General features: G+C 41.1%; 1 protein-coding gene across 1 annotated transcript; it reads right to left on the bottom strand.

Moving 5' to 3' along the window:
* Positions 1-3,632: 3,632 nt before the first annotated feature.
* On the bottom strand, positions 3,633-14,717 carry PRR7 (pseudo-response regulator 7). Its single transcript, XM_087382901.1, has 8 exons — positions 13,598-14,717; positions 13,168-13,329; positions 12,946-13,079; positions 9,991-10,149; positions 9,692-9,854; positions 6,521-6,965; positions 4,239-5,268; positions 3,633-4,130 (listed from the first exon to the last, which is right to left on the bottom strand). The coding sequence occupies exons 1-8, from the start codon at positions 14,268-14,270 to the stop codon at positions 4,026-4,028; spliced, it is 2,871 nt and encodes a 956-aa protein (XP_087239027.1). The 5' UTR covers positions 14,271-14,717; the 3' UTR covers positions 3,633-4,025.
* Positions 14,718-24,597: the final 9,880 nt, after the last annotated feature.

The raw sequence follows: 24,597 nt of genomic DNA on the forward strand, positions 1-24,597 counted from the left end.
CAATTTGATCGGCTCATCTTGCATGATATGCTCCAAGGACATAGTTAATAGACAAAAGTAACTCAATATTCCCTCTCAAGTTGATCTTCTAGTTCTACTTAATCAACTCGATATGCTCAATTAATGTGGTCTACTCACTAGTTTTGCTTTGCTTGGTCCAATCTCGATCAGTTGGTTGCGTCGATCAACTCGACCTGCTCAATCTACTCAATCCACTTAGCCAACATGTTTTTTTCAATCAATGTTGGTGAGAGTGTGATGATCAACTCAATTGCTAGAACATAGTAGGTCCACTCAATCTACTCTATGAATACATCCTCAACAATCCTTTCAAGAGTATATCAATGAACTCATAATTATAAACACTACATTTCTTTGTAGCCAAATCCAATTCCCTCTCCAAGTTCTAGGCACATTCCCAATCAATAAGGAAGCGTAATAAAGGGGAAAGGATCCTCTTTTGCCCACAAGTAAATTCTACACCAAATTTGATTGTTGACAATTCATAAAGGTGTGGTAAGTCCTCCACCCTATTGCAGCTGGCGTACTTGCCATCTCCCAAAGCTCTACTCCCCATCCACATAGCTTCATGAATACTTAACCATAGAAAGCATGATTGGTTCTCAAGAATTAACTTCTAACATAAGCTGATGAATCATGCTTCCCATCTGTAGGCATGTCTCTCCTTTGAAACTTCTCCTTGATCCATTGTTTTTTACAACCACCCATCTAAGTTAGTCCACCCTCACATAAATGAGGTTAATGAAATCGGTTGAGCTTGTAGAGATATAAGCTAATCATCTCTCGACCAAGTTTTTGAGTCCTTGTCCTAGAAGTGTCAAATGAAGCTAGTGTTTGCCAAGCGGCAAGCTCTTCTTCAAGACCATAGAGGAGGAGGGGCATCAGCAAGCTACCCACCAACAACATCCTATAACTAACTTCATTCCTCGCCAACCTTCACCAAAGAAAATTGCCTATCGAGATTATTTCCTCTATCCTCTGCCAACCAATGGCTTCGGTTCCCCAATATAGCATATGAAAGATCCGACAGCAAGGTGGATAGATGGCCATCAACTTTCTCACTAGAGAACTTCCATGGCTCTCTTGCAAATCGATATGATATCCCATGCATATCCTCCTACAAAGACACCGTGGTGAATCTCCATATTCTTCCTTTTTCTCGTTTCATATTCCAATCTTCGGTGTTGATGCCCACTTTACAAGTTTCACAATAGGAGAGATTGACATTGATGTTAATGCGACAAATATCTAACAAGTAGTTTTCGTTGCTGATCGTGTTGTAAAGAGCCTTGTTTGGAGAGCTCGCATGCCTAAATCGATTAATTTGTTTGCCTCGTTGTGTTCAAAGCAAAGATTAACATATACCTACTTACAAAAATTATTCTTTGCTGCACAAGTCGTCAAATTCCCTCACTGCTGCTCATGCCAATCTTGGAGAGGCTTTCAAAACCCCCCTTCTCCTCTACCCTCCTCCCTTTCAACCTGCCCTAGCCCTTATACCAACCTGCAAAAGCTTATTGAGAGCATAAGCTTACCCAAGAAGCTCCCCTCCATTCGACACGCGGATGCTCTGGAACGTACTGCTGCAAATAATCGCGCCACTCAACTGTAGGTTACCACTCCCCCAACCATGCCATAAAAATTAATTAATTGGCCCTACTTTCCACCTAGAGGGGGCCCTATTTCACCCTTTGGTTTTTATTACATCTTGCTTTTTTCAATCTCATGGATCCTTTGGCCTTCCAAAGATTGTGATAAACTTTCTCTCTCTCTTGACGCAAACAACATTCCAAACAAGTGCACACAAAAATGTAGGTTGTGCTCTACCGCTTGAAGAATACAACATAACTTCAATGAATTCAAAGGATCAATTCAACCAATGGAACTATTGTTTTTAGGACAATCAATATGATGTTCATGCTTGCACAATAACAAGAATAAGAAAATATCATAATAGATCCTTGCAACACATTAAAATTAAACCTAATAAATAGAGTGGGCTTGGGCATTTTTACTGGACCTAGCTCAACACTACCACTATCAACTAATGGAGAGATTCGACTCTTTCCTGGAGCTAGCAAGTATGTATACTGCATTTCCTCCTACATACAGCATTCTTCCTTCTACATAGAGCATTTCCATGTGGTGTTGAGGAATACTACGCCTTTTACCTATTTTCTACAAGAATTTCAAAGATAGTCTAGATGGAGCGCTTTTCAAGAGATCTAGTTCCCTTTGCTAAAAACAAACTCTTCATGGACTATGAGATCAAACTAAATACCTTTGATTGATTTTGTTTGCATTTGGTGTACTTTGTACGGAGTTGCATTGGTCATGAAAGTACTGGACTTCTTATTCAAACAAAATACAATAAAGACTAGCACTCCAAATATGCAATAAATTACAAACAAAATAGTGCTACCAGAACAAGAAGGTAATGTTACCTAAACAAGAAGGCCATGAGAATTCAAAACCATCTAAAGCCTTCACCATAGCATCTCATTGCAAACCCCTCAACATGGGGAATCAATGCTATAACACTGCCTCCATCGAGACATTGCCAATAATACAAACCTTGTGGAATAGATGGAGGGGCCACTCGATTGGGAGAGGAGTGTTGGGAGACATTCATGCAAATGCGAAAGCACACCTATAATCCTCACATTTTCCAGCCTGAATCACTCCATTGCTTCACCGTTCATCATGCTTTGAGTACTAGATCCACACAAAAAAATGGGAGGCAAAGAGGATACATAATAAGCCTGCTAGCGCTTCGTTTTCCAAATATGTTTAGAGTTACAAATGATTTTACAAGACTTAACAGCATATTTGATCATCCTTGAGAGTATGACAAGGTAGGATTCTTGGGGCAAAAAGGAATTCCTGCCCTCTCCAGAACCAGAACATTTTCATCCGATACTGATAGTAAAAGAAAAGAATGCAGATAATTTCACCAAATAATCACTTTTCTGGGAATTATATTAACAAAAGAAGAAAAGAACAGAAAAAAAAAAACCAAAAAAAAAACAAAAAAAGAAAAGAACAGAAGCTCAAGGAGTACGCCTTATACACAGAAGATACCACATACTTTTGCTGTACGGAAAACCCATGACCAAGGCTGTCTTGTCTAATTACTTTCCTTCTGTTCCTACTTTGTTCCATTCCTTGCAACACACATGCTCTCTAGGACACAAATAACACATTGCCTTTTTACTTCACCGCCATTCTTCAACAAGCATGCTCACTAAGACAAACGGAATATATAGAAAACAATTCACATTTCCATTAGCATTCCCACAACTTTTATAATTACATTTCCACAACTTTAAATCCCCTGTTATATCTTCAAAAAACATGCTCAAAAAAGAAATGTCAAATACTCCAGTTGAGATGCGTTTTTACAATTGCTCACCCTTACCTAGCTGCAATTGCCAAAGCATTGATAACTAAGGCTAAATATTTCTACACAGCACAGCAGCTAAAAACCAAAACTTCAATTGATTGGGCCTATCAAAGGAGAAAGGAGAAAAAAGTGCGTCAAAATTCCTACGAATGAATCCTACTCATTTTCCCTTGTTTGTTTCATAAGAATCACTCCAAAGACAATGTGAAATATCATTGAAACTTTGATAGCTAATCACACATTTTGCACACAAAGCTTACTTTTGCATCTCCTCGAGAGTACTATTCTCATAGCAGAGGAAAGAAATTTCTCATCACAACTAGCGACTAGATACAACTTGAATTTTTACTACAAGGTCACTACAAGTCTGGTAAATCTGAAACACCACTGCAGCATACCTGGCTGAGTGGCAACTTAGAAACAGCGTAGCTGTTTGTCATCTGTTTTTCATCCAAACGGTGGTGTCTGACTCCAAACAGTTTGTCAAAAGGCCACTCAATATTGATTCTTGATAACTCGGGAATTCGAGCTACTCACAATGATCCATGTAGAACAAATGGCTAAAGTATGACACGGGGCATATTAAACATGTCCAGGTGAACTAGTCAGGTTCCCCAGCAATGGACTCATAAACTGATTGTCTCACGAATTGGCCTCGTACCCTCGGTCGCTGTTCAGCCAATCTTTTCCGGCTTTGATAGCGTACCTGCCAAGGGATGATGCATAAAATCATCAAATTGATAAAAAAGAATTATTCAGGGTTGTAGTTCACGGAAAAACATCAAGAAAGCACAGGAACAAAAATAAGCAATACCTTTTTCTCAAAACATCGTTCTTTCCTCTTCTGCCTGAATTTAGTGAGAGCAGCCTCTCTCCTTGCAAAGCGATTCTGGTCAGGACATGAAAGCACACCATTTGTTACTGTCAAGCCATTTCCTGTCCCAGTCCCACCGTTGAGAGGTTGGGTACCAATATCGCCATTACCTCCACCAGCCAGTACGGTTGCACTTTGGCCATTAGTGTGACCATTGCGACCATTGCTCCCATTATTGCTTCCGGTGGCACTACCATTCACACTTCCATTCCCAATACCATTGCTGCTTCCACTCTGGCCAGCGTTCCCTTCTGGCCCATTTACCATGTTAGATGATCCACATCTTGGGGCTCCAGCTCCGACATTTGTTACTGTTTGGTCCTCTTGTTGTGGCGTCACCGGTCTCTGCTGGGGTGGGTGCTGATGGTGATGATGATAATGGTGCTGAATGTGGTGGTGGTGGTGATGGCTGTGGTGATGAGTATGGTGATGTGACCGAGGTGGTTGATGTGTTTGAGAGGGCAGTGTGTGAGATTGACTTTGTTCAAAAGATCCACAGCAACCAGCAGCCTCACTTTTTTCTGCACCAGGAGCTGTGGATGCCCAATGAGTAGCAGCACGGCCATAGAACATTGGATGCTGCATGGGACCATAGGCAGATGGAAGACCATCATATAAAATACCAGGTGGGAGGGGAATGGACATAGTAGGCATTCCTGGTCCAGAAATCGGATATAAAGGCATGGCTTCTTCTTTAACTGTGCAGGCTGCAAAACCCTCTTTACCAGAGGGATATACAGGAAGCAGGCCTCCATCTTGTTTGTTGTTAACACAGGATATGCTGGAAGAAAATGGTATTGGACTTGTTAGACCTGCACTATCTTTTGAAGAGGCAACCCTCTCCAGTTGTTCAGGGATAGGACCACTTCCCTGATAAAAAGGATGCCCCCCATATCCAGCAGGCGTACAGTCTGTGCTATTTGGAAAAGTTCCTGATGGCAACGGAGTGTGGTTGCCATTAGTGTTGTACCTGCAAAAAATTTGGTTTAGTAAGAGTCACCTTCCAATGCAAATACCTGAGAACCTGAGATGTGGAACCCCCAGAAAAAATAATCCATTTTCAAATTCCCACACATGATATCAAACGCTACAGTGCAACCTTTAACAGGCCATTCTACATGCACGAATGTAAACCCCGAGATCAGTCACTTTCCAACTCCCACACATGATATCGGAAGCAGCTGTGCAAACTTCAACTAGTTCCCAGCTTGAGGGTGTCATGTCATTAGAACGATTAATCTGAAAATCAACCAGCATGAGAGCATACGGTACTTACTACTCTAGCTTGAAAGTCAGCAACCTTAGGCAGACAGAATACCATACTTGTAGAACCTAGAAATGACAAAAGCCAAGATATATATCGGCAGAGTACAATAGAGTTCCAGTTCTAAAATATTTTTATAAAGTATTTTTATACATTATTGAATCCTCTAGACATCTCGTGAAGAATACACACAATAACATGTTTGCAAGAGGGCAATCAGAATACCAATTTCTTCTCCTTGAAAATGCTTGGTTCTCAAGCCTAGAAAGTACATGATATATCTTTATGTAAAAAAACGTTCGCATAAGCATACATGTCTACAAGCAGCTCCCAGTAACATGGCACTATATATATTATTCTGTAGCTGGTGATGTCTTTCACCTTAAAAGAAGACAAGCAGCTCTTGAACTGCAGGACAGCTTTAGAGGCAAAATGCTTGTTCTCTCTTATTTCAGTTCTAAAATGGATGGATCAAATATTTCTGCTGTCTCATAGAGAAAAGCTGTTCATCCCCATTGAGTCCAGACAGAAATCATACTCATGTACTAGAAAAGGAGGGTGAAAGGTGAGTAAAGGGAAGACATGAGAGATAAAAACCAGGCACCAAGGTTCCTTCCGCATAAGGACAGTAGAGCAAGAGGCACATGACATTTATAGCAAGAAGAGGTCAACAAAACTTTTGAAGTGAGCTTAGCTACACATAACTTCATATAGATGGCTCAAAGTTAATACCGTAAAAGTTTCCTTCTGTAAATAGAATTACCTTGAAAAAGAAGACATGAGAGATAAAAACCAGGCAGCAAGGTTCCTTCAGCATAAGGACAGTAGAGCAAGAGGCACATGACATTTATAACAAGAAGAGGTCAACAAAACTTTTAAGTGAACTTAGCTACACATAACTTGATATAGATGGCTCAGACTTAATACTGTAAAAATTTCCTTCCGTAAATAGGATTACCTTGAAAAAGCAGAAGAACATGAATGCCTTAAAACCCGTCTGTCATCCCTTTCTATATCTTCTTCTTCAGTCTGACGTGGCCGTTTCAAGCTCAGTTCTAGTAAAGCTGGGGAGTTGGAATCTGATCCGGTTTTGTCCCTTGAGCTAGGGGAATTGCTGGCATGATTCTCCAATAATTCATCTCCATCCTCAGTTTCTCCCTGTTCTTCCTCTTCACTGCTCTTAGCTTTGCTTGCAATGGCACCAATTAGATCTATAGCCTTTCTTTCAGATTCCTGTAATGAACCAATCCTGCTATCCTCCAACAGTCCACCTTCCCCTCTACTTGCAGCTGGAGTGTTCTCTTGCACTGCACGTGGTGATTTCAATGGCCCTTCATCATTGTGCAAGTAGGTTGGTTCTGCAGCAACTAGTCGCATTTCTAAATCTTCGCCCATCGTATGATCTGAAGAAAAACGAGGGGCACTAAGAATACATGCTTTTGATTGAAAGTTGACATAAACAGATATAGATACAGTTCCATCCTAAACGTTAAGATATTATCCACAATATGACCAAAAAATTTAAGATGCGCAGATAATGCAGGATCTGCAAATGTAACACAAAAGCAAACCCAAAATCATGCAGAAGGATTTTACGTGAACCATATACTTGAGGTAGATCTTCTTGTATCCAAAAAGCTGGCCCTAGAACTGTCCCTTCTGATTGTTTAAATGGAATTCCAGACTCCTAGTTAAGGCTTCCATATACCTATTGGAGAGGAGCCAAAATCTCTTTGAACAATCACAACTCCTGTACAATACTATGTTCGTAGCTTGTCAGTGTAAATCATGACTGTAAATACCATGCTGTAGGTTGTCATTCAATGTGTGTATTCCATCATCCATGACCACAACGACCTGATCCTGATGGGATGTATCTGTAATTTGCAGCATTGCCTAGACCTTGAAAGAGCAAATAGACATCAAGAGTACCCACTACATTACCCCTCCAAGCTCTCACAAGAATACCACACTATATTACTCCTCCAAGAGTACCCACTACATTACCCCTCCAAGCGTTCACAACATTGCCAACACCTTGAAATAGCAAGTAGCCACCAAGAGTACCCACTACATTACCCAGCTCTCAGAGGCGACATGGCAAATAAAGGAGAAGGCATGACAAGCAACAGTTCTTCATTTTACTTCTGATCTGTTTCAACTCAGCATCGTAAGAATTTGTTGGGAGACAATCGCATATATATGTATATAAATGTACACACACACACACACACACACACATATATATAGGCATAAATGTATGTATATATATATATATATATGTATGTATGTATATATACACACTTTAATTTCAATATATGCCAAAAAGACCTCATGATCTATGCAGCGGGTCTACAAGCAATCAAAGAAAAATTGCTACAGGGAATGCCTAAAAAAGCCAAACAGAGAGAAAGTGGGATCACCAAAGACTTTACAATTCCTATATGTCCATAAAGTCCATAGTGCCCAGTAGCGAACCCAAACAAAGAAAAGATGAAACTCCGATCTGGATGGATAAAATCCAAATCACCAGAAGAACTTCCCAAACAGAACAGATGGAAATCTCGCTCATAGGCACTGTCGAAGTAGATAAAAAAACTCACAAGAACACGGACAATGCGAAAACAAGTGAGACACAGTCTTCGAACAAATAGAACATCTGTGGCGAAGTATAGAAGCAATGTGTCGATGAGCTAATAGCTATCCAAATGGAAACACTCCCAAAAGAACTCGCCAAAAGAAAACCTGTTGCCGAAGCGATACTTTATAGGCCCAAAGTTGCTGTAATCTTTTCCTCCACCACTTGGCTAGGCGATGCATTCGCCAAACAGAATCACCTCTCTCTGAAACCCAAGGTTGAGGCAAAATGATTTTATACAATGCAGGTACAATAATCTGAGATAGCCTCAGAGGACGAGAAGAGGACCCTAGAGAAGTCAAAGTCCGATCTTCCATCCGGTCCTGGAGTTCCAAAGGAGGAATCGGAACAAAAGGCGAAAGCATAGAAGTAATTTGTCGCCACAAAGGACGATAATGAGAGCCCAATCCATATCTAGTGGCTGCCAAAGAAAAGGGGAGCACAGTACAAGCATCATCTATAACATCAACCGAGGTGATGCCTTTAAACGAGACAAAGTCGGAATGTCGAGGTTCCTGTAAAGCCAAGGGAAGCTGAAAGACTTTCGACCAATAAATGCTTTCAACTCTCAAAGAATTCCCAAGCAAAGATTGCCGTCCATTCCATTCCAGATGAGAAAGAACATGCTTCTTATACACACACACACACACACACATATTTACATATATATATATATATATATATATATATATAGTGTGTGTGTGTGTGTGTGTGTGTGTGTGTGTTGTGTTTGATTACTCAGTACCTAGCATATATGCAAGTTTTCTATTGCTCTCTTTCTTGGAGACATTTTCTGATCCGAACAGGCCGACCTGAGGGCCAGGAGAGAGAGAGAGAGAGAGAGAGAGAGAGAGCACACCTAACACACACCACACTCAGAGGGAGAGAAGGAAACAGGAGAACTACAAGTGATCTCTGGCAAAAAGCCCCTCTACACCTGGGGGAAAACCTCTGTACAACAGGCTGCTCAAGAGCTGAGCACAACTCGACAGCCTCCACATTGAGATGAGAAATGAGGGCTGAGGGGGGCCCTATAAATAGGCCCCAGCCCCTCCCTAGTCGGCCCGTAGACCAGGGCTGACCCCTGCTGGTAGGTGGGCCGACTGCAGCACCTAGGGCTGGGCACACAGCCCTACAAATGGGCTCCTAGGGGGCCGACCCCCTGCCCTACAGGGCTGAGCCCCTGCTACAAACAGGCCGACCTGTTTGCCAGCAGCAGCCCCAGGTGGCCAGGGACGAATGTAGCATGATTACAATTCTACTACGACAAAACATGTTCTCTGAGTACACTGCATTTCATGCTTATCTTTCAGACCTCATCATATGATATGCTCAGGCTTCCTACTTGGCAGTAAGTATGAATCCAAGGGAAATGCACTCCAAGGTGGGATGATTTTACCATTCACAATTCTCTCCACTTTTCTTTTCATTAAAACAGAGGACCTCCCGTCTTCCCTCCCTCCTATCTCTCATACAAGAAGAGTCTCTTACCAAATCCTCTCTCTTCATGAGATTCGCCTGCCGAGGCAAAACCCTTCACTCGATCAGATCGCAACTTGTCTGACTGTTTTTGTGCATGCAGTCTTGAGACAGCATTAGGTTGAGAAGAGTGCTGAGGACTTTCAACTTCCACTGCTCTTTTGGTCCATGAGCTCTGCAGCAAGAACACACAAGGATAGTTATTTGCAGACAATTATGTGTGTTCAAGTACATCATACACTGCATGTCCAGTTCATTCATATAATCTTGCTAGAGAGCCTTGCGCATTTATGTTCATGTGCATTACTTACTTGTGTTCCACTTCCATTGTCACTCCCACCTCTGATATTCATACCACTGCTAGCATTGTCACTCTCATCATTACTGCAAGAGTTGTTACAATCAGCCAGACCCTTAGAGCGAGTAACTCTCTGTGTTTGACTCCCACTGCCGCTACCACTGCCGCTTGACTGCAAATCCACAAACATAGCGTACCACAGTCCAAGTTAAAAAGAAATCTAGTATAATAATGCAATGCATCCAAAGGCTTTTGTACTGGAAAAAAATTGGGTTTCATCATACCAACTATTGACCATGACGACAAAGAAATGGCAACTTAAAATTCACTGCTTACAGAAAATTTTTGAAGAACTTGGAATGGGCCACCCCTACCCTGTTGGAATAGGATTGGTCAGCTCCCCACCTGTGAGCCCCCATATGAGGAGTGCATGTCGGGGGGTGGACCATAGAATAGTAATAGGCATGGGGCAGCCACATGGGCAGCACATGGGCTGTCATGTCACTTAGACTCATAAGATTGAAAACCATAAACTCCACCACGCAAAGCAGGGACTAGCTACTATGACATCCCCACTGACATCATCAGCGCCCAACAGTGGGTGTAGCCTTGTAGCATACATCGACTCCACACTTTTCCACCTCTCTTACTAACGCAGCATTACATTCCGTGGAGCATAAGGGGCACCTAATGACTGTTTAAGTCACATCTAAACATGAATTCTAATGCTTCAAGCAAGAACTAAGCCTTAGCATAGCTTGATTCCCAACTTCTGCACCTCTTTTAGTAAATATACCTTTGTAAGACTAGAATAAGTCCAATCATACAAATTTAGAAATTTTGTTGTTCTAAAGATCAAAAATCTACAAAGGAAAAAAAAAAAAAAAAAAAAGAGAAAATGAAAGAGAAGAAAAAAGAGGTAAACAAAAACTTTTATGAAAAGCAGAAGGAAGACATACTAAGCAAGCAAAGCAACACTTATGTCGTCATCAGTGCCCAAGCATAAGCAGCTATACTGGGTTTCTAAAGACCCGCGGAGTCTCTTTTAGTAAACACTGCAATATATTCCTTGGAGCAGTAGTGCACCTAATGGTTGTCCTAGACCCTCTTAAGTGAAGGGAAAAGACTAAAAGAAATGCAGTTAAAAGTTACTTTATCAATTTCCCACTCCATCAAAAGCTTATAAATCTACCTCTACAAGCCTGTGTGAATCATGGTCATTAAAAACACTTTTAACAGGTATGAAATACATAGAAAATAAACATTATGAGCTGTAAGGGCAGAGCCTTGTGAAAGCGCTCAGGTTTTACGTATGTTGTGCAGTGTTGACATGGCTGTCACCTTTCCCTAGTGATAGCGAAGTTTTGAGTTTGTGATATCCTGGATGGGGAGCCTAAGGGCACGGAACTTATATGCACTCTATACTTGCCTAAGGTACTGCTCAATGGCCCACAAGATGAGTTTTCTCTGTTTTATTCTATCGAGTGTAGCTGTACCAGAGTACAATCGAATAGATAGTATATACCTCGGCAAATCCAGGAACATTCCTAAACTCATCCTCTAAAAACACAACATAGTGCAGTTTCAATCTCATGATAGTCACTCACAAGGTTGAAAACCATAAACTCCATCATGCATAGCAAGGACTAGCTACTATGACATTCCCACTGACGTCATCAGCACCCAACAGTGGGTGTAGACCATAGTATAAAAATATGCTCTCACACATACAAATCCACACACCCACACATACTTGAGCATCCATTTATACAAAGTCTTCATACTGAGTTTCTGTTGGCACTCCGGATGTGAAAGGCAAACTCAGCCATGATGAAGGCTAGCACTAAAGGAGAAGGCTAATCAAAAGGTAGTCCAAAATCTCTTCATTCAAGCTACAACTGCTTGTGAAGTCTAAACATTTTCATTTCAGTCTCTCCCCAACGAGCATCTAAATCTAAATCTAGCTGATAGGGCAACGCACCATTTAAGATAGAAGAATTATCACAAAACCAGCAGGCCGCAACTTGGACGAAAACTTCACAAGGTGAAATTTGCATGTCCACTAATACGGCTGAATAGATAGTATGCCCACTGCTGCATAGCAAGTAGAATGCATATACAATGTGTACTTACTCAAGGGATCAAAGTAGATGTCAGGTGACAGTGCTGTGTTACAATTGCTGGGGACCGGTTTGACTTTTGAAAATGAAAACGGCAATTTATCTGTTCATCATTTTGGCGATGGATACCTTCCTTATATGAGGGATTTTGATACCATTCTGACCTCCATCTTCTCCCATGGTGAAGGATGGAAGAACTCTGTGGAAGGTCTTCTGGGCATCCCTTCAATAAAGGGACACCTTATTTGAGGGTTACTCCCTTCTGTAAAATCCTTCATGTGCCTGTTTCTCCCCAGGGCCTTTGGATCCCTTCTAACTAATCTACAGGCTACCATCAAGCCTACTCTACAGAATAGAATTACTATGGCCAGAATGCACGAATTGTCTGACAGCCCAAAGTTGCCCAAAGTTTGAAGTCACGATCTTTAGCAAGCATTACTTTGAATCAGCCACATGTAGAAAAGCTTATAACAAGCGAGCCCACCACGTTTTTACTTGTCACAATTGCTCAATAGTATCCTATATCTGGCCAACACTCGATTCAACACTGCCCTCTTTGTTGGGCATTGGGCGGTGTTGGAGAAGCTAGCCTTGGATATTGGGCTTTATTGACTGATACGTTGGAGACCTGGGTCATTCGACACAAAGCAGAGGGGTTTACACTTGCAAGGACTTTGTTCTATACGGTGTAATGAATGGATTGGCCACGGTTTAGTACCCCAATGACATTAGATGCAACGTGCTTGTGAGAATGTTTGGTCCCTGAGACCTAGTACAGTCAGGGCAAAATACATTCAAATATAAGCAAAGAAAAACAAAGAGCAAGCAATGTCATAGGAAAAGCTTACACTGTGGCACCTCCTCCAGACATGCTGCCATAAGTTTTTCAACTCATTTTTTCTGACAGGCTTTACTAGGAAGTCCACAGCGCCTTTAGACAAACACTTGAAGACAATGCCCATGGAGTCATGAGAAGACATCACTGCATAACCAAATTTTTGCATGGCCCATAAGCACCTCCGAAAATTGAAGTTTGAAGGGAACGGAAGTACTGTGGGAATTAGACTTACTGATCACAGGAATATGTTTACAAGCTCCATGCCCCATTATCCTTGATAGGAGGCCGATGCCAGAAAGACATGGCATCACGACCTCTGTCAAAACCAAGTCAACGTGGTTGGCTTGATCCATTAACATCTCCCATGCCAGAAAGCCATTAGCTGCAGACGTCACTGGGAATGCACAAAACAAGTAGCAACAATAGGAATTCAGTGAATGTAATCTGTAAACAATGCATGGAATCCAATGACCGGGACAAATTCACAAATGCAGATTCCTGTGAGAGTCATTTAGTGAGGGTGCCAGAACACTTCCACCACTTTGGACTTTACAATTTTTCCTTGCTTTTCCATGTAGAACTGCCCTGCTAAACCCTTGAATCCTACACTAGGAAACGGCAAGCATGGGATGAACAAGACGAGGGGAGAGTCGAGTAACGACCTTCGTAACTACAATTACGCAGCAGGGCACTCACGACATGTCGGGTAGAGTCATCGTCCTCGACCAGCAAGACTCGAAGCTGGCGCTGCGGAAGAAACCTTTCCCAGCGCACAACTGGAGCTTGCTGGGGCTGAGACTGCTGCTGCTGGTGTAGAAGCTGAGCCTGCCTTACTCCTTGGGACAGAGATTCTTGAAGTATCCGGTTTCTAGCTTTCCCCGCAGTGTCCTCGAAAGATTTGTTCTTTTGATTCTCCTCCTCGCAGAGTTCATGGCCGTCCTCATCCCTGCTGCCTCTCAGATTCAAAACCCCAGCTTTCCTGCTATCTAGCTGCGCAACGTCTCGAGAAGCTCGTTGATTACCTCTAACTTCAATTTCCTTCCTGACAAACGTTGTTCCAGTCTCGGTCTCGTCTTTCAATTCGCCAATGAAGCCTCCATCACTTGTCTTGTTAACTTTCTCTCTGTCAGCATACTTGATGCTATCCAACCAGACATCTCCTACCCCGGATCTATCTCCGACTGCCATCCTAGTTCGCCTAGTCTCCTGTTTCTTGTCTGTATGATTTTCATCTTCGTGTGCGGAGGGGAACTGTCCCGGGCGCTTAAGAGGGGAAACTAAGGAAGCGGGATGCGGCCTACAGTCGAAAGCGTCACCACGCCCCCGTGTTGTCATCAGCGGAGAAAAGAAGAGCTAAGGGAAAAGGCTTGCGCTTGCAGAGTCACCCTCCAGAGCCTTGGCCAACGCTGAGTCTGTAGAGGGGAACACCAGGAGCCCTACGGCGCGGTTCGAAAGACATCCGGACTGTTGCGAGGGTCGGGAAAGAGCAAAAGCTGCGGCCAAGGCAGCGAGAGGAAGCTACATCGAGTTGCCGGGCTTGGCAAAAAGAATCCTTTCTACAAGAGTTGGAAAGTTCTTCTGAAAACCAAGCGATCGACGAGTTAACTGGCTGCAACCGACAGTTCTGCGCGAGGAAGGTCGAGAGAAATGCAACAGAAGTTTAAGGAAGCGGGAAATCGATCCAAAGAAGAGCCAAAGCGGGGGGGGAGGGGGCAAGAGAAGAAAGGTAAGAGGCAAAGGGCGAGCTATGGCTATGGCGAGCTCACAGCGACGCAGATCGAAAGCTTGGGACGATAGAAATCTTCACCAAATGAGAGAGACCATGACGTGTCGTAGGTCTTTGGCATCCACGATGGCAGCCACGCGCTATCGTGGCAGCAACCCATTGGAACCTACCCACGTGGTGCCCACGACGTGGCAGGACACGTCAGCGAATCAAAATCGCGGCCCTGAGGGACCTCGCAAATCCAAAGCCGGCCTCACAGAGGCCTTGGGCTGCCCGCGGGCCGCGGGCAGGCGGGGCAGCCTCCACGTCGGCAGATATTTTCGTGCAACTCTGCCCGCCCGCACAACCATATCTTTTGGGTCCATGCCTTTCGTTTGGGGTCGCTGACTCACCCGGTCACCCTCCACCGCCACGTTCCGGTCTTCGCCCCCCATCACGGCCACCTGCCGGTCTGCTCATTGGTTGCCTTTTAAACAATTTTATGATCATTATCTATTGTCTAGTGCCCTACATGTGGATTTTCTCTATTGGGCTTCTTGTATTTTCCTCAAAAGTGGGCCACCTTTGCCAATTCCACCCTACACCCCACCATCTCCAAGGTTCTCCACTACCAAGCCTTGGCTTGTCCCCTCAATAGGCTATGGAACATCAATCCTTCCTTTATCCTTTATAAAATATATACATGAAAAACTATCTTCACCTAGTGAGTTGCATCTTTACAATTGTCCTTCATTTAAACCTATGAGGCATATGTGCAAGCTTTGGTTTTGCTCACACTATGGGATTCTAGGAATAGGATCATCTTCGTCAAGGATATTGCCTTCGACTTCAAAGAGTCTGCAACAATGATGTCACAGGTGAAAGGCTTCCTCCAAGATTTCCCCCTTGTATTGTCTGGCAGTGACCCCCTTATCAGTAATTATCTCCGGGAGATTTTTCATTCCTTTAGATAGTATCCATGACCTCACCAAGCTGCTTCCAACATCGGCCAAGGGCAGTTTACCTATTTGGTGGCCAAGTTTTGTAAAGATCTTTTTTAAGACTCACTAATCCATCCGATAATTTTTGTTTAAAACTTATCTTATAACACATTGAAAACAAAAAATCAATTCATTCACATGGTTTGAGGACAATGGAGGACTAAGATTGATTGTTGAACATTCAAAGGGGAGGGGACAGACAGCTAGAGTTGAGGTGGATGAAATCAAAGGAGTTGAGCACTAGAGTTAAGCTAAGTTTTTTGAATTTTTTGACCAAGTTTAGTTTTATCCTAAGCAAAAAGGCAAAACCCATTAACTTCTTCAGAAACAATGATGGGTTCTATCAATACGTAATAATATTCATTAACAACAGCTTATGAATATGGAGAACAAATAAGTTGATGGCATAGTGGAGTGGGTTTTTAATCATGCAAATACAGACCATAAAAATTAAATTTCAAGTAATCATTACACGTGGATGGCAGGGAGAAAAAGCAATCAAAATTTTTTTCATTCCATTTTTTCTAGTGCTAGTGACCCTACTTCCATTAAAATGGGCTAGGAAGTTTCATGCACAATGACATTGTGGGGAGGGACTCGGCATGTGGAAACAATGGTAATAAAGAAAAATAAAGGACAATTAAAAAAGTGTGAGAATATTAGGATAAATAATTCAATATGTATTAGTAGTAGGGCCACCGTCATTCATCTCAAACAAGTTCACGTGGGTTGGGAAGATAATAAGCACCCATTGCTCACCTTAAAGCCATGCAAATACAAGGTTCTTGCAAGGAATGTTTATAAAATGCACTAAGCAAAAGAATTCAATAAGCATAGTCTCCTGAGGAAGTCCTAATAGAATGGGGTTCGGCTGATATTGAACATTGAAAATCAAAGAATGCAAAGGAGAGTCAATAGAGAGACGTTTGGATAGTTTTGTGCTCGCATATCAATCGCTTCCCAAGTACTTGAATTGCAACATTTTATCAAAGAGGGGTTAAGGCCGAATATTGCAACAAGCACACTAAAATCCCTGATAAAGTCAAATATTCTTGAGAAATGTGAAACTCTTAAAGAAAAGACATGGAACATTGCCTAGGGGGGATGATGTGTTCTCTCTTCTAAAGACTCATGTGTGCCACTAAGGAGTGATATCTTTCACCCACCTAGGGAAGTGATACCTTTTGCCCTTTTCTCTTCATCTGTGCCAGTCATGAATATTATGAGTATTATGTTGGAAGGTGTTATAGGTAGGCTAGTTTTTTCATGGGAATGTAAAACAAAATCATAGAGACAACTTGCATGTTATAATCCATAACCATTGACATGCTAAATCTGATTTCTGATTATTATAAAAATTGTTAAAATAATTTTGTAGATTACACAATAGAGGGGAGAGCTTAGGTTTTGATCCTTTTTAGAAATGAAGCCTTGAGAGGCAATGCTAGGTCCCCTCACTTGGCGATCTCACAATTGAAAAGTAGCTAAATGCTAAATGGATCTGTATCATTTTCCTCATTTGTACATCTATAAGAGAATGTATTAACGTAAAGCTTGGGCCAATTTTGAACACTCGTGCTTTATTATCAAGTATTTGGAACCCTAAATATCCCAAAGGAAGACATGATTATAACATATTTGGGATGATTTGGTTTTCATATGGATTCTCAGTCACCTCATAAAGCAGTTAGTCAATGTGAAATTTGGGGTGTAATGACCTCTCCCACCAACATTTGTGTACAAAAGGTTTATTCTAGTACATATATATCATCTCATATGATGCACATTGCATACATACTAACTTCTCTACATGTATTCATTGTTTTTATGCCTACGATCATGAGCTTATTGAAAGATAGAGAAAAGATTGTGTGCACCAATGAGTTGTATATAAGCCCAAATCCAAAGCTTGACGAGTTGTGTTAGCCCTTCCTTTCCTCCTTTCATAAGATTTCCTACTATGTTGAGGGCAAAAATCACATGCTATCCTTTTTTAATCATTTTTGGATTGTGGCAATCTCTCTGTCAATAAATAGAGGCACTTCCATTCCCATCCTGATCTTTTAGATCTTTTGGGGTAGAGCATGATTTCTATCCATCTTAAATAATTGTGTAGCTTATCAGTCATTATCCCAAAAGCTATGTGATGGACTTGTAATAGTAGATTCGCTTCCCAAAATCACATGCATGTCCCAACAACTCACTTCTTTGAGTCACATCTCTTTCAATAAGTTTACTTTCAATCAGAGGATGTTCAACTTGCGTTAATGGGGATGCATTCTTTTTAAAAAATATGCATTTCTTCCAAAGATCTCTGATTGAGTCCATGTGCTTTTTACAAGTTGCCCTATGGAATTGCAACTATCTATAACTCAATTCTCAAGATCTCATGCATATCTAGCAACCACCTCTTTAAATCACATGAATGTATCTCTTAGTAACTTTAGTTTAAATGAGAGAGTGTTCAGTGTGAGTCTTTCCCTTACATTCTATAATCCGTATTTATGTTTACTTGAGCTTTGCAATACTCTCTAGTAAGGTATAAACACATGGGTTTATCCTCAAGGAGTGATGTCAAGGGGTGCATGTGTGAGGCACGAAGGGGTGTATTCTCCCTATATACACGGTTACATGTAATGCAATCAATGACTCATTCTTCCATCTCTCTGTTCATGTATCTCTTTGACTTGTGCATTGACAGTCATGTATTTTCTCTCCCTATTGCCTTTGGCCCCTACACATGACAATCATGATAATCCGGCCCGCTTCCTATTGGTGGAATGCAACATGAAATGAATATGTGATGTGTACTAGTACAGTTGGAGGCTATTGAAGCTCAATGAGGGGCAAATCACAATGAGGAAAAAGGTCAGATGGTTTTCTTGTGAAGTGTTGCTGCAAAGACCCTTATTGGTGATCGTCAACGGACGGTCATTCAATGGTAGCATGCAACAATGAGCATCCTAAGAGGAGGGCATCAAAGACGACCACCCTAAAGGAGATGTGATCAAATCCCAGGACGAGAACAACATCATCAACAACCGACAGCCTCCATTGCAAAGGGAAACTGATGAATCTCACGATGCTGAAGGTTGCGATAGTGATGTGCGCTTCATGAGGGTGCAATACGTGACCGACGATTAAAGAATGTACTTACTCTGAAACAAGCATCTTCTATGACTGCACATCAGATTCTTCAATAATCTTGGCTTCACCAATGCACTGTGTCAATCGATCGTGTTGTATATGGATATCTAGAAGCAAAGGGCACTATGGCGATGGCAAGCTTAAAGTGACAGAGGTAGAAAGCTTGAGATGATAGAAATCTTCACCAAATGAGAGAGACGATGATGTGCTGTAGGTCTTGGCATCCACAGTGGCAACCCGATGCTACCATGGTGACAGCAACCCATTGGATTCCACCCCACGTGGAGCCAACCATGTGGCAATACATGTCTTAGCAAATCAAAATCATAGCCTTGAGTGACCTCCCAAATCCAAAGCTATGGCCTCACAGAGGCCTTACCTTATTCGCAGGCCACGGGCATGCAAAGCAATGTCCACATCAACAAATATTTTGTGCTCTTTCGCTTGCCTGCACAACCATATCTATTGTGTCCATGCCTTTTAGTTTCTCCCTCTATCGTTGCTTGCCCTTTTAATAATTTGATGACAATATCTATTACCTAGTGCCCTACATGTGGATTTTCTCTATTGGGCTTGTATATTAACCTCAAAGTGGCTCACCTTAACCAATTCCAACCCAACATCCCACCATCTCCACTATCAAGACTAAGCTCGTCGCCTCAACTAGCTATGCAACGTCAATGTGTTGGAACGATCTCTTTTTCTAAAAAACATGTGAAACTTACCTTGGCCTAGGAACTTCCATAAATTTACAGTTGTCCTTCAAAAAAGCCATATAAACCTTATCTTAGCCTAGGGGATACTTATGGCTATCCGTCCATGCTCATGGCTTGCTAACCCTATGTGCAAGCTTTGGTTCTCCTCACGGTATATGACTATAGTAATAGGATGTTCTGCATCAAGGATATTTCCATTGGCTTCAAGGAGTCCCCAGTGATGTCAAAGGTGAAAGGCTTATTTCACCCCTATATTGTCTGGAACTGATCCCCTTATCAGTAATTGTCTTCAAGAGCTTCTTGATTCCTTTGGATATTATCCAAGACCTCACTAGGCTCCTTGTAGCATCGGCCAAGGGTGGTTTGCCCGTTTGGTGGTAGAGTTTTGTAACTATCTTTTTTAGGGATAAACACCATTTTTAATCCATCTGTCAATTTTTAAAAAAAAATTTATCTTAGCCTAGAAACATACATACAATAATCCATTCGAGCTACTCTCATATTCCTATGAAAATGAGTGACACATGGAAAATAAAAATTCAATTTATTCACATTGTTTGAGGACAACGGAGGACTAAGGTTGATTATTGAATGTTCAAAGGGGGCGGAGAGCTAGAGTTGAGGTGGATGAAATCAGAGGAGTTGAGAGCTGGATTTACGTTGAATTTTATTTCCATGTCTTTAGAATTTTTGACCAAGTTTAGCTTTATCCTAAGCAAAAAGCCAAAATCCATTAACTTCTTGAGGCACAATGATGGGTTCCATCAATAAGTAATCGTATTGGTTAACAACAACTTATGATTATTCACAACAAATAAGTGGACAACATTGTGGAGTAGGTTTTTAATGGTGTAAATACAAATGATAAAAATTAAAATTTAAGTAATCATTACACATGGAGGGTTGGGAGAAAAAGCATTCAATTTTTTCTTTTAATTATTCCATTTTTACTAGCATTAGTGACCCTACTTCTATTACAATGGGCTAGGAAATTTCAATGTGAAGTACATGCTGACATTGCACAAAGGGAATAGCATGTGGAAACAATGGTAATAAAGAAAAATAAAGGAGAATTAAAAATAAATGAGTAAGTAATTTAGTATGTATTAGTAGTAGGGCCACCGTCGTTCGTCTCAAACAAATTCAGGTGGTTTGGGACGATAATAAGCACCCATTGCTCCTCTTAAAGCCATGCAACTACAAGGTTCTTATTGTAAGTAATTTTTATAAAATGCACTAATCAAAAGAAATCGATGAGCATAGGAGCCACAACTGCACTAAAATTGATAAATAAAGTCAAATATCCTTGAGAGACATTAGAACATAGGTCTTTGTGTGAACCATTTAAAAAGCAAAAGCATGGAACACTGCCTAGGGGGATGATATGTTCTCGCTTCTAAAGACTTGTGTGCCAATGACTTGTGTTCTCTCCTCTAAAGACTTGTGTTCTTGCTTCTAAAGACTTGTGTGCAAATGAATGATATCTTTCACCCCCTCCTAGGTTAATGATACCTTTTGCCCGTTTATCTTCATGTGTGCCCCTTCCTGGGCAGCGGATGGAAGGTGTCATAGGTAGGCTAGTTTTTTCATGGGACTGTAAAACAAAATGATAGAGACAACTTGCACATTATAGTCCATTATCATTGACAAGCTAAATCTTGTTCATAATTATTACGATACATACATACATACATACATATATATATATATATATATGTATATATATTATATACATACACACATACATACATACATACATACATACACACACACACACACACACACACACACACACACACACACACACACACACACACACACATATATATATAAAATAGAGAGAGAGAGAGAGACGCATGCACGCATGCATGCACACACATCCAATTGTTGAAAATAATTTTGTAGATTACAATGTTGAGGTGAGAAATAAGGTTTAACTTAACTTTGTTGGATTTTGAATCTTTTTTAGAAATGAATTCTTGATACACAATACTAGGTCTAATCTCATAATTGAAAAGTAGCTAAAAGCTAAAACGATTTGTATTGTTTTCCTCATTTATACATCTATAGGAGAATGTTTTAATGTAAATCTCGGACCCTACCATTGTGAATGATCACGCTTTATTATCAAGTATTTGGAACCCTAAATATCACATTGGTTATATAATTTCAAATATGGGTTTTCAATCAATTCATAAAGCATTTAGTCCATATGAAATTTGGGGTGCAATAACCTCTCCTACCGACATTTGTATACAACAAGCTTATTCCAATACATATATATCATCTCATATGATGCATACATACTAACATTTTAATGTGAATTAATTGTTTTTATGTCTATGGTCATGAGCGTACTCAACGGTGGAGAAAAGATTGTGTGCAACAATGAGTTGTTCATAAGCCGAAATCCAAAGACTTAACCAGTTATGTTAGGAATTCCTTTCCTATATTCCTTTTCTTCAATAAGATTTCCTAGTATGTCGAGGGCAAAAAGAACATGCTATCCTTTTTTGTTATTTTTGCATTGTGGCAGTCTATCTTTCAGCAGCAGCAAATAGAGGCATGCCCGATCCTGATCTTTTAGATCTTTTGGGGTAGAGCATGATTTCTATACACCTTTTGGGGTACAGCATGATTTCTATACATCTTAAATAATTGTGTAGCTTATTCGTTCATTCTTCCAAAAGGTATGTGATGGACTTGTAATAGTAGATTCACCTGCCAACATCACATGCATGTGTTGAAAACTCACTTCTTTGATTCAGATCTCTTTCAATAAACTTACTTTCAATCAGAGGAAGTTCAACTTCAGTTGATAGTTTCTATAATGCACTATTTTTAAAAAATAAGCATGTCTCCGAAAGATCTCTTATTGAGTCCATGTGCTTTTAAAAAGTTGCCCTATGGAATTGCAACTATCTATGATTCAGTTCTCAAGATCTCATGCATATCTAGCAACCCTTTCCTTGAATCACATGAATGCATCTCTTAGTACTTTAGTTTAAATGAGAGATTGTTCAGTGTGAGTATTTCCCTTACATTTCATTATCCATGTTTATGTTTTCTTGAGCTTATTATCGATGTTCCCAAAAGATGTGGTTTGTTAGAAATCAATGCTCCACTCTCAGTTAGGTACACCCATACCAACTAACTCCACTTTATAAGCCCCCCCTTTATATGAGGAGAACGCACTGAATATCATGGATAATTGGTCAGTTCTAGCTTAGACACTAGATGGATGGCAAGTGTGGGCCGATAGTCAGACTAACAAGATTTAGCTAGGATCCAAGGCAACACCCCCATTGTGGGAGGTCCCATGGAGGGGGCAATGGCTAGTAGGGGTATGGGTTCATTAACAGGGGGTAGTTTTTAATATGGTGACTAGCCGACTAGGTGACCTCACAAATAGCCCACCTACCTCAAATGAATTCACTTGCTATCCAATTCAGATTGAAGTTGAGCATGGGAAGATGATGAATTGTGAGGGGACTTCTAGAATTATTCCCAATGTTCACTATATTTGTGGCACTGCCCTTGAGGGTTTTATCATGGTTGCCGTCACTTTTATAATGCATGTTTGTCCAAGGCCTTTATGAGTGTTTCTTGGATATAAGCAGTCGAATCAAATTTTTTTACAAATGGGAATCTCACGCTAGACGAAATAGTTTTGAGAATGATAGCTAGTGCACTTCTGACGGCTGCGAAAAGGGGGGATTTGCCTTTCCCTCTCAAAAATAGAGAGTGGGCTGCCCGCCCACTCGCCATTTTACGAGGGGAAAAGGCGTCCCCCCTCCCTTGCCCTACACCTTCACAAACCGTCCAAAATGTGAAATGCCCAGTGCCTACCCCCATGTCGGCATAGTCCAAGGAAACACGTCAGGCACTTGTTCCAATCTCCATGTGGGTTTATATAGAAAATCCCAATTCCCAAAAAAATGTCAGACTTAAATGTGGGTTTACATGCATCTAGATTTGAAAATTGTCAAACTTAAATGGAGATTGGCACCAATGCCATTATCCGTTAGAGATTGGTACCAGTGCATGGATTCTAGAGATTAGCACTAGTACAAGGATTTTAGAGATTGGCACCAGTGCAAGGATTCTAGAGATTGGCACCACAAGGGAATCTGAAATTTGTCAAACTCCACCAGTAAGAGAAGGAAGAAGGGTTGCCTTTGGTTACCTCTACTTTTGAGTATTGGTTGGTATAACTTAACCAACTAATTTTGAGTTCCTCATTTCTCCTTTTCTTAATTATGTATTTGATTTATTGTAGTGCTTAGTAATTTCATGATGTATAGGTAAGAGCATAATGTGCACCACGTTTCCATTGAGATGTTCTTTTTGCTATTGATAGCTTTTATGCTTTTACGCAAGGTATCTTTTATGCTTTTAATTGGAACTTGCTATGTGGTAGGAAGAGGAGGCTAGGAAGTGGCCAAACTAGGATATGGGGATTTGAGATTTGAATCATAAGCTCTAGCCATGTGCCTTGCACATGGGCTTTTCCCTTTAACATGCCCCACACTGTCTAACCCTGCTACATGTATGTGTGAAGGTGTACATGAGAAAGAGAAGGGGGAGAGGGATCTCCTATGTTTGAGTGTCCATGTGTGTGCATGTGAGGGGAAGACACTTAAGGAGAATAACATGTGGGTGTGTAAAAGAGAAATATTATATGTGTACACATAGGGGGGGAGAGAGAGAGAGAGAGAGAGAGAGAGAGAGAGAGATCATATATGTGATAAGTGTGAGACATGGAGAATGGCAAGAGTGCCATTCTCCACAATCTTAAATGGAGAATGGCAGGCACTCACCAATGAGATAGGAGAATCCTACCAGTACCATTTTGCACAAGGAAATCTGAAATTTGCCAGACACATGGAAAATAGCACCAGTGCCATTCTCCACAATCCCACATGGAGAATGGAATTGCTGCCAGTCTCCATGCGGATTTGTGGAGAATGACACTAGTGCCACTCTCTAGGAACCATGTGGGGAATGGGTCTAGATAAAATTTCCATGAGAGCATGAATTATGTTCTTTATTTTGTTTCGGTAATTTGGTAACTTTTTTCCATGAAAGCATTA

This window comes from Dipteris shenzhenensis, chromosome 12 (assembly GCF_047967505.1).
Source record: "Dipteris shenzhenensis isolate YYH24624 ecotype China chromosome 12, Dip_SZ_1.0, whole genome shotgun sequence".
In the NCBI taxonomy this organism is placed as follows: Eukaryota; Viridiplantae; Streptophyta; class Polypodiopsida; order Gleicheniales; family Dipteridaceae; genus Dipteris; species Dipteris shenzhenensis.

Coding starts and splice junctions, on each gene's coding strand:
- PRR7 (XM_087382901.1), bottom strand. CDS start 14,270: ATGACAACACGGGGGCGTGGTGACGCTTTCGACTGTAGGCCGCATCCC. Junction 13,330..13,597: donor GCGTAATTGTAGTTACGAAG/GTCGTTACTCGA, acceptor GTGCATTCCCAG/TGACGTCTGCAGCTAATGGC. Junction 4,131..4,238: donor AACGATGTTTTGAGAAAAAG/GTATTGCTTATT, acceptor ATCCCTTGGCAG/GTACGCTATCAAAGCCGGAA.